Here is an 18,341-nt window from a genome sequence, read left to right as displayed (position 1 = left end):
TAGAAAATTATGTGGCATTATCGTACGATACAATATTATTTGGTATGTCTATGAGGGCTAAGAGCCAAATATCTTCCAAAAATAATAAACTCTTACTTATTTTAACAGGAGTCGCCATACAACAAATAACATGCAATTGGAAAAATTGGAGTAGACTAAACTATAGTTTTTGGTGGAATTCAGTGCGTCATATTTATAAAATGGAAAGAACATTAGCTCTTCAGAAAGGAAATTTTAATAAGTTTCAAGATGTGTGGGGGCCATTAACAAATTATCACAATGAATAAATATCATTTCCCTGGTTAGTACAAATGAAATAATGGGGAGGGGGATAATTTTTTGAATTTTCACTAGGTGCTTTGAATGAAAGGAAAGTCTTTATTATATGATATATGTGTTATGATATATTGAAGAGTTGGGAGAGAATGGGATAAAATATATTATGATTAATTATAGAATTTCAAGTGATAGGGGAATACCGCGCGTTAAACCGCCTGCCGCGCTAGTCGCTAACGCCTCCTTTGACCAGGCGTTAGTTTTTTTGCTTGCCGCAGGGGTTAAAGCGTGATGAAATGTCCGACGTGCTAACCCCGCTAGCGCGGCTTGCTAAAAGGACCCCTTAATGGCAGAAATGACAGTGCTTAAGATTTAAACGTATAAAACTAAAAATAAGGTAAACATGGTTATACTACAAAAGGCTTTGGCATGGGTTCTTTCAGAAATGTGGCTGTCCACTCGAAGGAGAAGAGGAGTCTCAGTGAAAGCAACCTTGGCTGTGTGAACTGAAATGAAGTATTATGGTTTGAGGGTAGAGGTGATTGAATATTAGGTGGGTTAAAAAAAAAAAGATCAAGGGAAGATGCAGCTCTAGCCTAAATTTGGGAAAGAGTCAAACTAAGCAGAACTCCTCTTTTCTCCGCTTCATTTCAGTACAACTGTGGATTTTTTTTTTTTTTTGCCTGAGGCTTTTGCTGTCTTTTTATTCTGTTTGGCCACCTTAATATCATCATATACTATTATACCCAAGTCCGCTTCTCTTTTGTGCACAAAAGTTCTTTACCCCTAAACAGGAAATTCTATACTATTCCTGTCTAACAATGCCCCCATTGGTTTTAGTAAGAGCACAGACATATAATAGATAATTAATATTAATTTATTTATTGTCATTTAAAAACATAAGCTTACATTACGGGCTCATACATATGTGATTGTATCTGTACAATGGGAATCCTTTCTCTTCCAGCTGTCTATTCTCCGGACACCTAAAGGGTTTCGGGCTGACTAGACCCCCTATGCCAAATGTTTGTTTAGATATTACAAACAGAGTGTTGCATCTGTAAGTGGGAACTCGTGTAAAAAGTTTTATCCGAGTTCACCAGGGTTCAACACCGCCAAATGCACAAGCGTGCTTGGCAGACATTACCCACTCACATCATTTTAAAACACTCTGTGGGCTAATCTAAAGATCTATAATTCAAAGTGCAAATTTTTTTTTTAACTGCTTTTTTACTTTTTCTTTAAGCTATAAATTAATGCAAAAATTGTTATCAATTGCCCAAAACCCTGGTGTCTATATAGTGTGGAGAATTAAATTTAAATAGGATTCAAATAAATAAATCAATAATTCAACAACGCTTTTAAATGACATTGGTGAAAAACTCCTGAAAAATATAAAGCCTGGTGAATTTTAAACCCTTAGTAAAAAAATGGCTGAAAAAACAGGAACTTATCTGCAAACCGCTGTTTGTTTTTTCATGCAGGATGCCAGCTGATTGCCCTTCAGAGCCCCGTTTCGTGTCCTTCATCAGGGGCAACCTCAGCGGCATTTCCCAGAGCAGTACGGATCAAAAGCTGGTTCTCCGCGGTGCAGTTACACTACAGATAAAAGCAAGAGTATTTAAACCTTAAGGAACATTCCCCAGCCCCCTCACTCCAGCTGATATTAATCTTCCTTATCCCAATGGGCCCACCCTTCTAGCATCATAGATATTCTCTCCAATGCTAGCTCAATCCTACAGCAAAGGGAGCTGGTCCACGAGGGGGTGGAGCATGTCTCCCTTTGCTGCAGAATTTTAAAAATTTCAGGTTATTTGGGAGCCATTAATAAAATTTTGCAAAGATTGAAAGTATTGTATAGAATAAACATTAATTTTTTTCCTTTGATTCATATACGTCCAGGGTGGGGCGGGGGGATGGGATTATTTTTTTTTCTTTGGTTTCTTTTAATTATGAATAAATATAGGATAAAAGGGAGAGGGATTATTCTATATAGTTTAGAATTTGATGTTATATTAAGTGTGATTTAAGTCTAAATGATTGCATTATATGTTACACTTACTGGGTGCTTTAAAAATGAATAAAGATTAATTAATATAACAAGTTATGGGGAGGGGGAAGCATTGTTTTCTGTATTAATTGTGTAGATAAATGTGCCTTTTCCATAATGTTTACATATAAAGTAATTGTATGGCACTGTCAAAGTTTGAAAACCAATAAAGATTAATAATAAAAAAAGAAACCTTACAAGAAGCTGCCCCCCAACTCCCTTCATGACACCCAACCAAAAATCCCTCTTCCCAAGCCCACTCCTGGTGGTGGCTCCCAAAAGGGGAGCCTCTCTACACCGCAATCACTTTCCATCCCCTCTCCCACCTAGCTGACCACCCTTAGGCCTTCCCTGGGCCTACCTTAGGAAGCCCTGATGGTCCACTTGTTCCTGCCCCATGCAGTGTAATGGCTGCTGAGACACGGAATGAATATCATTCTCATCTTGAGCTAATTCTAAATATACTACTCCTTGTGGTGTTCTCCTATGAAAGTTTACCAGCAGGCCCATTTACCCTGCACAGTTTGCTGATACAAAGTAAGTGGGCTAAATCCATAAAAATCAGACCTGTAGATTTGAAAATGGAACCCCCATGCTTGCTTTTCTGAGCCCAGTTTGCCCTCACCCTTCGTTCCACCCCTTTCCCGCCACAGAGGGCTGAAAGCAATTTTAGATGGGACTTTTTCCATGGATAAACCCCTGATTATCTGTGGAAATCCTTGTGAAAATTTCCTTTGAGGTGTATTATCTGGGAAATAAGAAAATTCTGTTCTGGATCTGAGTTTCTTTTTGTTTCCACTGGCTTTTTGTTTCTATTTGACACTTTCATTGTACCCACAGCTGAGATACACAGGAAATTACCTCCAAGTACAGTGAATTCTCACCAAGATTGGTACTTGAGAAAGCAAGAGATAAAAGAATTTGGTTAAGGACAAAGTAAGGGCTATTAACAGAAGCAGGATTGGAATGCTGGCCCCTGTCTCCAACCATTAATTCACTCTGGGTCTCTCGCACACACTAATTTTTGTCTAGAACATTTTCCCAATTTCCAGCTAAGGCAGGATTGACAATTACTGTAGAATTCTCAGATTATTCACTCGCACAGTTGTTGAGTCTATTTTAAAAGGTTTTTTTTTAGGTCTTATCCCTACTTTTCCTAATATTTTATTTCATGTAGTAACACATGTCAAGCAAGAAAAGGATGTGACAATTCTTTTTTGAAAGCCACATCAGCTGTTTAGAAAAATATCTATCCTTAAGTCCATTTGTTAAATGTCAGTCATTCCTGCTTCTCCTGTGTCAGCATCATGATGCCTCTAAATTGTCCATTTGGCATCAACTCTCATTTTCTTTTGTTTGTGAATGGGTAGGGAGTGGGGAAGGAGTAAGCAGGTGGAGATTTTTAAAATAGTTCACTCACTAATATTACTTCAGGAATCAAATATATTAGAATTTAAAAATAGAATACTAATGATTTTCTGCATTTTCGCTATTAACTGAATTGCCTCTGTTTAATTTTGCTGGTAGTTCTGTGCATCAAAAATTGCACAGGGCTTGTGAAAGCCACAGAATGTTTGATAAATTAGTCTTAAGTTGTGCTTTTGGTGCCCCCATGTGGATGACATGGATCAAGTAAACCAGTTGAGAAAGCACTACTTGGATTCTACTACAGCAAACCCTTGATTATCCGGACCTCGTTTATCCGGACTTTGGATTTTTAACGGACAAAATATTCACCACATGCAGCTTCTGCCATATTCTCCCCGCACCGCACCCCAGCGACTACAACTCCCAGTTTGCAATGCATCGTCCTCTTCAGCGATGCTCTTTGAGTGATGCCAGCGACACTGAGAGAGAAATCTGCCCCAGTGCAACATTTGGGGCTGAGCAGCCACTTCCCAGAGGAAAATAAGGGCTTTTCTTGGCATAACATTTGTCAGGGAATAGATACCAGCTATATGTCCAGCCTCTGCCTGCGTCCGGCTTTCATTACAGTGTCTCTTACAACTTTGCTTGCAAACAGAAGCGAGTCTGGCTTCCAGGAATAGCTCCTCTTCACAGATTGGCTGCTCCAGCTCTCAGTAGACTGCAGCTGACCACTCAGCATGAACAGTGGATAGGTAGCTGCTGTATGGTATCTTTGGACTCCCACCCTTGTTTTTGTTCTACCTCCCTCTTCTCGCCATTTTTGGGATATTCGGATTTTCCAGACAATCGTGTTTAATGGACACTACTCCCCCCTGAGCAGTCTATTTAATCAAGGGTTTACTGTAGTTCTTCTATGGTTGCTTCCTAGCTTTCTTCATCTTTTCTTGCTGTACAGTCACTCAAAGCAGGATGGTCATGGAGGAAGACATGAGGGTCCTTCCGTTTTGTCATTCCTCTGTCCTGGGGTTTGCCCACTTTTCTGATACAATAATATGATTCTCACTGATCTTTTTTTTTTTTTTATCTCTGTCCAGCCATAAGAACATAAGAATAGCCTTTCTGAGTCAAATCAATGGTCCATCTAGCCCAATATCTTGTCTTCATGGTGGCCAGTCCAGTTCACAAGCACCTGGCAAAAACTCAAATATTTGATGCTACCAATCCAGAGCAAACAGAGGGAGAAGGGAGATATGATAGAGACATTTAAATACCGTATTTTTCGATCTATAAGATGCACCTGACCATAAGACTAACCTATGTGTAGAGGAGGAAAAACCAAGAAAAAAATTTGGTTCAGAATTTTTTTTTCGTGGTTTTTCCTCCTCTACACGTAAGTGCGTCTGGTGGTTTGGTGCACCTGGTGGTAGGCAGCCTGCAGCCTCAAGCCCCCTGCCCCCGTACCTTTTTTAAAATGCCAGTGGTCCCTCGCAGTCTCGCCTGGAGCTTTCCAAGCTCCTGCTGGATGGCTGCCTTATTTGTTGCTGCAGAGCGGTGAATAAGGCAGGAGCAGGAGCTTTTCGCTTTCTGCCTGGTCCCGCGCCGCTCTGTGAATGGCTGCTATCAGTTCTTGGGGGCTGTGGGGTGGGGAGGTGTTTAAAAAATTGTATTCGCTCCATGAGGCACACCCACTTTTTGGGGCAGAAAAAGTACATTTTATGGAGTGAAAAATACAGTACCTACGAAGCATAAATGTGCATGAGTTGAGTCTCTTTCATTTGAAAGGAAGCTCTGGAATAAGAGGGCATAGGATGAAGTTAAGAGATGATAGGCTCAAGAGTAATCTAAGGAAATACTTTTTTACAGAAAGGGTGTTAGATGTGTGGAACAGTCTCCCGGAAGAGGTGATAGAGACAGAGATTGTGTATGGAAGGCCATTCCATGCATATACAGTACCACCCTTTCTGTGAAAAAGTATTTTATGGGGTTACTTAGTTTATCCTCTTTCACCTTCATCCTATGCCCCCTCATTTCAGAACTTCCTTTCAATTGAAAGAGATATAAGAGGGCTATAATGACAAAAGCAGGAACAAATGATTGTGGCTAGCTGGAAGGCAAGCGGAAGAAGTGGCCTAAACCTAATGTCAACCTTCTATGCTGTCCAGATCAGCACAATTCTAGAAAATGACCTAGTACAAAAATACCACTATCTTATCGCTGTTGTTTCACCACCATGGCCTATAAATTAACAATGGCCTCAGCTGAGGCCAGGACCAACCTATCCATAGTTCTGCCCAAAACAAAAACAGTACTGATGTTTATAGCCACAGAGGCTGCTGAATAAATCTGGCTACCAATGTAACTATATAAGCCCCCCCCCCATAAAAAAACAAAACCCCCCAAAACAAAAATCCATAACCTCTGGTAGGCCAGACTACTGTGGGATGGAAAGTAGGAAGCATTCTCAGGGGTTATAGGAGAAAGAATATTTGGAGATGATGGGGGCTTTTGATTTATGCTCCACAGCTGGAGCTCTGGGGGTATTTTCCAGTTCCTTGGGCAGACAAGAGTTACTAATGTGGCTTGCTGCTTGAAAAAATAAGTTTCCATACTCCTGAGTCAGAGTTGTTAATGAGTCCTGCAAAACATTTAGGTGAGGAACAAGAATGAGCCCTGTTTTGGTAATTCTGTTAACAAAAGTCTAAATTACAATGCCAAAGTGGAAGGCAGAAGTTGTTAAGTGCAGTGGTTAGAGCTACAACCCCAGCACTCTGGGGTTCTGGGTTCAAATCCTTCACTGCTCCTTGTGACCCTGGGCAAGTCACTTAATCCCCCTGTGCCCCAGGTACATTAGATAGAGTGTGAGCCCATCAGGACAGATAGGGAAAAATGCTTGAGTATCTGAATAATTTGTAATCCGCACAGAATATAAATAATTAAATTAAAAATTAATTAATTAATTTTGAATTCACAATATCATATTTACTCCAGTAAAGCTTTGAAAAATGTGTATGACCCCTTTTGATCTACATTTTGAAGTTCTCGAGTTGTAATTGGTTATTTGATTTTATTAAAAGTGGAAAATTCTCAGAAAGGACATTTTGGAACTAAAGTCTTTTCCTTCTTCTTAATTTCCTTTGTGAAGGTCTGTTTCCAGAAAAATTCTTGTTCACAATATTTTCTTCATCCACAGACAGGAAACCCTGGATCAAGAATGAACCTACCAATCAATATCAACCACTATGCAACAAAGAAGAGCTTAGCAGAGAGCATGCTGGATGTGGCCCTTTTTATGGCCAATGCTACACAGCTGAAAGCTGTGCTTGAGCAGGGGCCCTCGTTCCAGTACTATGCAACCCTTATCACTTTGATCAGCATCTCCCTCTTCTTTCAGCTGGTCATTGGAATCCTGCTGATTGTCATCGGTATGTATCCTTCAGTGCTTCTAAACATACAGGGAACGTACCCGCATGAAAGCTACTTTGAATTGCTACTGAAACGTTGCATATTAATTCATATTCAAATTCAAATCCCTTCAACTTAGAAGGGTCCTGTTAGCTTCAAAAGGCACTGAAGAGGCAGGGTTTTGCAATCCAAAATATGTTTTAAAATAGGCTCGCTTTACTGAAGTAGGATGTGAAAACTGTAAGGCTGTTTAGAGCTATTCAGCATGCTGTTTTAGATTCTTTAATTTGTAATTTTTCAATTTCAATTTCGTATTTATTACACTGGCCAACACTCATTTTGGTGTCTCAAATGTTAGACCTGTTTCTGGGTATATTTGACTTCCTGATTCCAAAATTGCCACCAGTTTTCTCCTATCAGCTCTAGTTTTTGAGATACAGAACATGTTCCATACTGTATACCACTCTTCACTCTGCTCACCCATTAAAAAATCAGGATATTTTAATGTAGTGTTCAAATGAGTATCTTTTAAGCATGAAGGAAACATATTAAAAATTAAAAGAAATGTGTACAACATGAAAATCTACTTATTTCATACCAAATGCACAAGTTTATGATACAAACTTTCCAGTCATTTGAAACTGTAACCAGTCAGGCTTCGTGCCAAATTATTACTTATAATAACTCGGGTTGCCATTCAACAAATTACGTATAATTGGAAAAATTGGAGTAGATTAAATTATAATTTCTGGTGGAATTCCTTATGTCATGTTTATAAAATGGAAAGATTTATTGCAATACAAAGCAGTTTTTTTCAGGAAATTTCAGGATGTGTGGGAGCCATTTACAAAGTATTGTACCAATTAGATGACATTTTATTTTTTTTTTCCCCCTTAAATTTACAAGTTTGATTTTGAGGGGGGGAGGGGAGGGTAAATTTATTGTTACATATTGTATAAGGTATTGATTATATGATAAGAAAGGGTGGGAAGGGGGGAGATAAGAGCATATTATTTGTACCATTGATGATTATTAAGTGTTATATTTATTGTTAATTTGTTTGGATATATTGTTACACTTATTGTAAATTTGAAAATGAATAAAGAATTTAAAAAAAATAAAAAATAAATTAAATAGTATTCTTACTAAATTTATTTGGCTGGGTAAAACTGCAAGAATTGCCTTAGTATCTTCACAAAAACATATTGCGGCGGATGGGGTAAATTTTCCCAATTTTTATAGGTACCATCAGGCCTATATACTGCATCAGGGTATGTATTGGATCCTTCCTGAGCTCATGGAACATCTCCCTGACTGGTTGTATTTAGAGTGGCAAACTTATGTCCCCATTACGATTGTTTCATGAGTTGAGTATCAAGTTACCCAGATATGTTAAGGACAATAGTATTTTATTTGACACCTGGAAAACTTTGAAATTTATTAACAAATTAACAGATATTCCAGTAGAGAAATCCACTTATCAATCCTTATGGCTAAACTCCAAGATTCAAATTGGCAAGTCCGGGATCTTCTGTAAGCAATGGATGCAGACAGGTATACGTTCTCTAGATGATGTTTTATCAAATGGGAAAATGCTTGATTTTTCACGACTCAACAATCATTCGGTATTTCAAAATCTCAAAATTATAAGTGGTTGCAGTTGAAGCAAGCCATTCAGAAGGGGTTCCCTGATTGGCAAAATCTAAAAAATCATTATAGCTTGCAGGTTCTATGTTTCCAGACAGATTTCCTAGGACATCAGGCTGCCCGGTAGTATAAATTAATATCTGAATTCTTGAATAAAAAAACCAAAATCTACAGCCTCTTATACAAAGCCGCGCTAGTGGTTGCTCTGCGCTAATGGCCCTGAAGCCCATAGAGATTTAAAGGGCTTTGGGGCTGTTGCTGTGCAGCTTTGTAAAAGAGGCAGCTAGTTTTAGAGACATTTGGATCATTGAGATAAAGCAGTATATTTCTGCATCTCGATGGCCACGAATTTGGACTTGGACGATGAGATGTACAGCGTCAGCATGTATGAGACAAACATGGTTTTTCTTGTTACATAGATCTTTTTGGACCCCGTTTAGGTTACAAAAGTTAGACAGTTCTAAATCTAATAGATGCTGGCACTGTCATCTAGACATTGGGACACTGGATCATCTGTTGTTCTATTGTCCTTTGATACTCAACTTTTGAAAGTCAATATGAGGAAAGATTAATAACATACTGGAATCATCAATTCCATTGACATATGAGGTAGTTATATGTGGAACAATATTACATATTAAGCCCCACTCCATGGACCGTTATAAATGCCGACTTTTCCTAATTATGACTGGGATAGCTATGCAGATGGTAACTCGTAATTGGAAAATTATGATCGCCTCAATTTTCCTTTTTGGTGGGTGAATTTATGCTGTAGCTATACGTATGAAAAAATGAATGCTGACATGTTGAAGCATAGTAATTTATTTAAATTGGTTTGGGGCCCGTTGACATCTTTTATTACTTCACTATAGTTGTCCTTTGTTTATAATTTAATTTTTTGTTTATTTTCATACACATCCAGGGAAGAATGGGAGGGGGGAGGCTATTTCTATTTCTATCCTAATTTTAGCCCTTTGAGTATATACATCCAGGATGGGTGGGAGGAGGGTGGAATGACATTACTATTTTAAATAGGGAAAGGTTATTGAAATAATCTATGTTTTGTGTTTTTATTGATTAGTCATTGGGTGGGGTGGGTAGGAAAAAATGGTTGTTCATGTATATTTGTATGATGAATGTGTTTTTATTGACTTATTATAAGGATACATATTTGTGTTTTGCACTTTTGAAGTTTGGAAAATTAATAAAGAACTTTTTAAAAAGAAGATTTATGGTAAGAAAGCTGGATTACAACGTGAAATTTAGATTTCATGAGTCCCCTCACAGCAGTTCCAAATAAATTTAGACCTGTCATTCATTTGCCTAAATTTATGAACCTACCCCCACCTTTACAAGACCAAAAAAATGGCCCCAAAATGGGGGTCTTGTCCTATATTCGGGTCATCACCTGACCCCCTTCCGACATGATGCATCCCTCCCATCTCCTGTCCTGGCCGATACTAATAATTTCCCCCCCTCCCACCCCATACCTGTGAGAGACTCCTGATAAAATTAGAGAGTCATAGGATAGGAGGGACGCCAGTGCCCTTCTCAATTGCTTTCACTTTCATCTGGAATGTCTACTCTGGACACGACCTTTCGTCAAAAGTTTTTCAAAGACATTAGGTACCATACATTGGTGTCAATCAAATTAGGACCCTGAGGAAGGCTGATGTCTTTCCGAAACACAAACCATGTAGGGTCTGATTTTCACTCGTGAGAATGTACCATCAATGACGCAATTTATACCTAATTCATCTAGAGGTTGCTTTTATCTTGATTTTAAACTGATTGTTTTGAATAAATAATTTCTCCTGGACATCCAGAAACTTGCGTTCCTCTTTACATTTATGCACCTATGATGCCATTAACATGTGGCCAGTGAAAAAATTTAACACTTGAGCATTTAGGGCCACACTCAGTAGGCACCTAGTAAAGTGGCACCTACTTCATGTCAAAGTTAGACACCATTTGTAGAATCATATCCAGTGGTGCCTAAATCAACTCCGACAGCATTAGGCGTCCTAATGCCAGTATTGTATATTAAGCCAAGGTTTTCTTGTCATAATATACTGGGGCCCAACATAGATTTCTACTGGCACCTAAATCAGTCCACGCCCAAACTCTGTCCTTAAACATGGCTACTTTCCCTGTAGGTGCCTCGGTGTAGATGTCTACCAGCTAATTAAAATTTTTATATTGGTTTTTAATCACTTTTTAATGGCACTTTCAAATAAGAGTGCTGATTAACCAAATAATAATAAAAAAAGTATAAAATCAGGGCCTTACTGCCACCCATTTTGTAGGCAGTTAGGTCTCATGCACTAATCCTATGCTAGTCAGTTAACAACACATGCACTTGCAATGTAGATGTGCTAACTGATTAGTGCTAAAATGTCCGCTCTTTGCCCCAACACAGCCCATGACCAGCAAAACTGAAATAAAACTCTGATTTTGATCACAAGGAACATAGGGGTTCTTTTATCAAGCCGCGTCAGCGGGGTTAGCGCATTGGACATTTCATCACGCGCTAACCCCTGCGGCCGGCTAAAAATCTAATGCCTGCTCAATGCAGGCGTTAGCGGCTAGCGCGGCAGGCTGTTTAACGCGTGGTATTGCGCGCGTTAAACCCCTATCCAGCTTGATAAAAGGACCCCATTGTTTATTATGAATGTTTAAGTTTCATCTAACATTAAGCATTTGAATTACAGTGTGTCTACAGTACATAGCAAATAAAAAATTTTTACAAACTTAACATCAAGATTAAGAGAAAAGCTATGTATTGTATCGTAAAGATTAAGAGTCTGATAAGTCTTCCATATACCAGCCTGATACTAGTAATAGAACATGATGACAGATAAGGATCACCAAATCCATCTTGTCTGACCTTTCCCCCTCTTTACTGTACCATCTCAGATCCTGTTTGGTCTCTTTCTCTACCCCTCCCTTCTTCTCTGACAAAGATCCTCTGTGCATGTCCCAGGCTGTCTTGAATTCCATGGTCTCCAAATTCTTTCCTTCTGTCTGGCAATTGCAGTGCCCTCAGTATTATGTGAGACTGAATCTGACTTGTCTGAATCTCAGAGAGGGTTTGAATTCTCTGTGTGTTTTTTGTGACACCTTGCCCTCTAGGCAATCTGACCCATCCAGACACAGAAGGAGTTCTGAATTCTTCAAATTGTTTTCACAGCTCGAATAAATCTAAATGAAGTTTCGAATCAACCACGTCTCAACATACTCAACAATATCGCCACAGCCTTGGTGTTCATCACCGTTGTTATCAACATTTTCATCACAGCATTTGGGGTGCAGAAAACAGGGTTGTATCCTAGAGGATATACAGCTCACAGACCCTAGTGAATCCCACACAATAACCCAGGTAAGGAGCTGATCTGTAGCTCACATCTCACCCCCATTGGTCTGGCATCCATCTTCTTCCATTCCCTCCTTCAATGATCTGGCATCTCTCCCCTCTCCTCTTCTTCCCTTCCCTCTCCCACACCCACACCCCCATGGTCTGGCATGTCACTCTCTCCTCTCTCTTCCCCCCACTTCCATCAAAATCAGCCCCCTTTCTTTCCCTCCAACCTAAATCCATCCAGTATCCTTCCCCCTTATGTTCCCCCCCTTTCCCTGCACACCAATTCCATCAGCATCTGCCCCTTTCCTTTCCTCCAACCTAAATCCATCCAGTATCCTTGCCCCTTATATTTTCCCCCTTTCCCTGCACACCAATTCCATCAGCATCTTCCCCATTTCTCTCCCTCCACCACCCTTTCCACACAGCAATGGAAATGCACCCCCCCAGCAATGGCAACAGGCCCTCTTTATGGCAATGGGCCCCCACCTAGCATCGACGATGACAATACCGCCTCCCCCACAGCATCGATGGATGCAATGCGTCCTCCCCCTGGCATCAACGTTAATGCAGCTGACTTAGCTCCATGAAGATCCCGCGATAACTGTGTCTGCCGGAAGAAGTAAGTGACGTTGGAGGGGGATGGACTGGCAGACGCATTCATCGTGGGACTCTTGGAGCTGTGTTGCCATTGATGCCGGCGGTTTGCTACGTTGCCGTCCATCGATGCCGTGGGGGGGGGGGGTGCGGTGTAGTTGTCATCAGGTGGGGGCCCATTGCCGAGGAGGGAGGGAAGGGGGGCCGTAGCCGTCTGAAAAAAAAATGGCATGGTAAGTCGTCTTTTAGTGGGCCCTCATTATTTCAGGCCCTAGGCATGTGCCTACTGAGCCTATTCATTAATCCTGTCCTGGGCATGAATGGTAATATTTAAAAGAACTGTGATCACTTATCTGTGAGATTATAGAGTTCAGAGCATTTGAAGTATATGGACAACATTTAACAATCAGATAATATATCCCAAAAATATTTATCACTATATTGTGACATTCTTGTGAGATGACAGATAACAGTGAACATACTTTTGAGTTAAGGTCACATTTGTTTTCTGAACACAATTCACAAAATTTGTGTTAAATCATTTGGTACATTGTATTATTTGAAGTGGTATGATGTACACAGATATCCCTCAGTATTCGTGGGGGATAGAGGCAGAGCCGGACCGCGAATGGAGAAAAACCGCGAATATCTTATCGTCTGGCTCTGACCCACCCCCGCCTCCCTCCCACTTTCCCCCCGGCATCCCAGACTTACCTGGTGGTCTAACAGGTTTTCGGGGCAGGAGCGATCTTCCTACGCTCCTGCCCCGTGCAGATCGCCAATAGAAAATGACTGCTGTGAGTTCCCGTAGTCTCTCGAGACTACAGCGGGAGCTCAAGGCAGCCATTTCCTATTGGCGATCTACACGGGGCAGGAGCGTAGGAAGATCGCTTCTGCCCCGAAAACCTGTTAGACCACCAGGTAAGTCTTGGATGCCGGGGGGAAAATGGGAGGGAGGCGGGGGTGGGTCAGAGCCGGACGATAAGATATTCGCGGTTTTTCTCCATTCGCGGTCCGGCTCTGCCTCTATCCCCCACGAATACTGAGGGATATCTGTGTACATCATACCACTTCAAATAATACAATGTACCAAATGATTTAACACAAATTTTGTGAATTGTGTTCAGAAAACAAATGTGACCTTAACTCAAAAGTATGTTCACTGTTATCTGTCATCTCACAAGAATGTCACAATATAGTGATAAATATTTTTGGGATATATTATCTGATTGTTAAATGTTGTCCATATACTTCAAATGCTCTGAACTCTATAATCTCACAGATAAGTGATCACAGTTCTTTTAAATATTACCATTCATGCCCAGGACAGGATTAATGAATAGGCTCAGTAAGCACATGCCTAGGGCCTGAAATAATAAGGAGGGCCCACTAAAAGACGACTTACCATGCCATTTTTTTTTCAGACGGCTACGGCCCCCCTTCCCTCCCTCCTCGGCAATGGGCCCCCACCTGATGATGACAACTACACCGCACCCCCCCCCCCCACGGCATCGATGGACGGCAACGTAGCAAACCGCCGGCATCAATGGCAACACAGCTCTAAGAGAGTCCCACGATGAATGCGTCTGCCAGTCCATCCCCCTCCGACGTCACTTACTTCTTCCGGCAGACACAGTAGGAAGATCGCTCCTGCCCCGAAAGCCTGCTAGACCACCAGGTAAGGCTGGGATGCCGGGGAGAAGGCGGGAGAGAGGCGGGAATATGATAAAATATGGGTTCCCCCCCCCAAAAAAACACAAATTTGTGAAACCGCGAGTATGAAAAACGCGAATGGGGAAGTGTATTACAGAATCTGGGATGCAAACGTATATTGGAGATATTACATGTTTACCCCAGGAGTGGATACATAATTATTTTTTTTTTTTTTTTTTACTATATATTGTGTTGACATTATAATGCCATACTTTGATTGTAATTTGAATATTATTATTGTTTAATTGTCTATTGATTATGTTTGACTTATTCTTGCTGTACACCGCCTTGAGTGAATTCCTTCAAAAAGGCAGTAAATAAATCCAAATAAATAAATAAAAGAAATATATAAATCATATCCCAATTATTAATTGAGAATTTGACATCATGCCAATCACAGATTTTTGGCCAAATACTATCTGTATGATTTAAATAAAGAAATACACGGATAGAGATGTTATACTGTACATTCACTGGCCACCAATAAACATACTGTAACTTCTTTTGAATATTGGAATGATTAATTGCACAGTAACAAGTGTGATGAGAATGCAGGAAAAGGAAGGGATGGTTGTGGGACATGAGCACAGGACATGGAATTTATTCATTTCTGTTTTATTTTCTTTCCAGACTGACAGTCTTTATGAGCGACATTCACACATTTGTGCTGCAGTGTCTGGTTTCTGAGACCTTTTCAAGTTGGAATGACTTCTTTCTTTGTGAACACTCTTCCATAGAATAATGCTTTGCTTCTAATATTCCCTTTAACAAAGCTTTGAAGAATTAAACCTAGTAATCTGATCAGTACATTAGAAAGGAAGAATGGTTATGAAGATCCTCCTCTCTTATTTAATTTTTATTTTTTCTATGTTTTCATTAAAATGATATTTACAGAAATCTCTCATGTACATACATTCCAAGGTCAGAAAAATCAGCTCATGTTCTGAGTCGTTGAATATATAATTCAGTTTTTGTATTCTAATAATAACTAATTTAAGCTCTGATTAGTTTTCCTGCATATTTTATAAAGTGAATATTAGACTTCTTCTCACACCTGTTCTTGGTAATTCAGTACCCTTTGCTGGATGGAAGCTGCAAGAAAAGTGTTGTTGAAGGCTGAGCTCCACCTTGCTGTTGAGTATGGCAAAGATTGCTCCCTACCATGGGCAGCTGTCTTCTGTCACCGTAACCAGGGTCCAAAGATAGAAGCTGTGTGACTCATGACTTGACAGTTATGAGTACTTAATCAGCACACTGCTCTAACCAGGGCAGGATTAAACAATAGGCCCAGTAGGCACGTGCCTAGGGCCCGAAATGGTCAGGGTGGGGGCCCAATGAAGGAGGGCATCAACAGTTTTTTCCAAACGGTGATGGGCCCCTCCAGCATCGATCGGCAATGCAGGCCCCCACCCTGATCGGCATTGCGGGCCCCCCGATCAGCAACACGCCCTCCCCCATCGACGGAAAGTAAGACAAGCAAGCAATGCGGGTAAGAAAGGCAACGGGAACCATAATTTTGCAAGCGGTGCTGCTTGCCCAAAGCTTCCCTCTGACGCAGCTTCCTGTTTCTGCCTGGGCGCATGGTGGGGTGGGGCGGGGCAGGGGGGCCCAGTCTACTTGTGTGCCTAGGGGCCCTCGACGAATTAATCCTGCCCTGGCTCTAACCCTTTGTCACTAAACAAGACTGGGTGAGAATTCTCAAGGCTAAATCCAAAGGTAATGCACATTTTAAATCAGATGGCGATAACAAGCTGTGCAACATATATGCAAATGGCCTGAGGCTTTCTGCAACCTGAGAGAATGGCATTACCTTTTTTTTTTCTTTTGAAAATGTCACTGCTACCTACAGAGAGATGCCCACTGCTAGTGTCCTCTTATCTCAATTGATGGTCATGGTCACTGAGGGCCCGTGTCTAAAAACAGCACCCTAAGAGAGGCGGTGATAGGTATCCAACTTAGTGCACTGATTAAACCAATTAAAATGAATTAATTGGTTGCACCAATTAAAAACCAATTAAAACACCATTTAAAAAAATTGAGGAATGTAATGGCAGCTCCAAAGAATGTCTAAGGTAACACCTTATGGTGCCTAGCATTACTGTAGGCGTGGGTAATGCCAGATGTGGCATTAGGCGTCATAAGGCGCCTCTGTGGATGCAATTCTCATGAAAGGTAGGCACCGGAAATGTAGGCCTTGAAAACTCTGGCCTATATTTCTGGCACCTATTTTACACGTAGCCATGATTCTGTAAATGTTGGCATTGCTTGACTGACACATAATCAGAAGCCATTTTTAAGGTGGCAAACAATATTGGCACCATTTGGCACCCATATTATTTTTAAATTAACTTAGGAGATCAGAAATTATAGGAAATCATCTGTTTATTCTGTGGTATTATTGCTGGATAGTAAAGCAATGCAAACACAATCGATGATTTTTTTTTTTTTTACCAACATGCCAGCATATTGACATTCAAACAATTGAAAAACTACACAAACAACAGTAGCTTTCTTGACCTGCAGAGGTCACTGTTGCATGAACAATTACCTTGACTCTTATTCATCAATATATGGGTAATTTTAAAACCCACCTATCTGCAAAAGACAAGAGGTTTATGTGCAGAAATGGCTTATTTTTAAACTTTCCAGGCTATATGTGGGTTAATATATGCACATAAATTTATCTGAAGCAAGTGGAAGATAATTTTATAATAGGCTGCCTAATTTGTGTGACTAGAAGGTGCAACAGTTACACCAAAAAGTATAAACATACTTTCCTTTTTTAAAATCACAATTATGGTAGGCATAACTGTCCTGGTTTATCTTGCACTTATATGCAAGTATACTACAGTAGAAAGTATGCTTGCAAATGTCATTCAATCCACATTCTTGTCCCTGGGAATCCCTCTGCTCAGACTGGATACATTTATGCATAAACATGTGTATAGGTTTGCACACATATACATCGGACAACTGCATAAAGGGTTATTTCTGAGCATAACTACACTGTTTTACTTACATACGTAAATGCTTTTTGAAATTACCCTTTAAGGCAGCGGGTCGCAAACTGTGTGCCTCCTGAGATTTCAGGTGTACTGCGGCACACTGGGAAGGAGGAGAGGTGCTGGCGCTGGCTGACTGCCTACAAGATATGCCTCTCGCGGTGAGAGGCATGTCCTGTAGGCAATCAGCTGGCACCAGTGCCTCTCCTTTTCTCCGGTCCTCTTCCCTGCTGGCCCCCCCCCCCCCTCGGCGACTCAGGGCCCGTCTGGAGGGACTTTGCGCATGCGCAGGCATCACGCAGGCGTGACATCATCATGGTGACATCCACACACTTCCGTTTAGTGTGCCGCGGCTCGAGAAACTTTGAGGTACACTGCTTTAAGGACTTGATTTCATATATAGCGCCAAAAATTTGGCGCTGACTAGAACAGCAGTTACCACAATTCTACAAGGTGTGCATACTTTTTATAGACTCATGCTAAATGTCTCTGCATCACATAACTTTTAGGTGCACCCATTTAGGCCAGCTAAAACCAGGCTTCAATATCTGTGCCTAAGTTGTGCGTGAATTGAACATATTCGATGCCCAAAGCACAAAATTTGTAGAAATGCCCATGACCCACCTACAGTTCACCCCCTTTTCAGATTTGTGCATTGCAACTGGCATTTACTTTTTATAGAATTGCACTTTCCAAGTTCTGTGTGCAACTTTTAATTAGTTCCAATTAACATCAAATATGAGGTGTTAATTGCAAATCAGTGCCAATTAGGCCAATTAATCAATTAAGTTGTGCATGCAAATTGGCTGAGCGCATCGCAGAACTTAATGCAACATAGACAGAATTGGGCATAAATGCATAAGGTGTCAAACGACTCACTGCAGATATACTGCATTTTCTCTCATTGTACACCAATGGCAGAATATTG

The 18,341-nt window shown here is 40.6% G+C and overlaps 1 protein-coding gene across 1 annotated transcript in view; it reads left to right on the top strand.

Annotated features, from left to right (window-relative positions):
* NINJ2 (ninjurin 2) overlaps positions 1-15,912 on the top strand; it is a 158,363-nt gene extending 142,451 nt beyond the window's left edge. The window contains exons 2-4 of the mRNA XM_033952686.1: positions 6,885-7,116; positions 11,934-12,122; positions 15,042-15,912. Of these exons, the coding sequence (XP_033808577.1) occupies positions 6,885-7,116; positions 11,934-12,100 (399 nt within the window). The 3' untranslated portion in view covers positions 12,101-12,122; positions 15,042-15,912. The remainder of the gene's footprint in view (positions 1-6,884; positions 7,117-11,933; positions 12,123-15,041) is intronic.
* Positions 15,913-18,341: the final 2,429 nt, after the last annotated feature.

The sequence above is a fragment of the Geotrypetes seraphini genome, chromosome 7 (genome assembly GCF_902459505.1).
Source record: "Geotrypetes seraphini chromosome 7, aGeoSer1.1, whole genome shotgun sequence".
NCBI lineage: Eukaryota > Metazoa > Chordata > Amphibia > Gymnophiona > Dermophiidae > Geotrypetes > Geotrypetes seraphini.
This window is presented reverse-complemented; position numbering and strand designations above follow the sequence as displayed.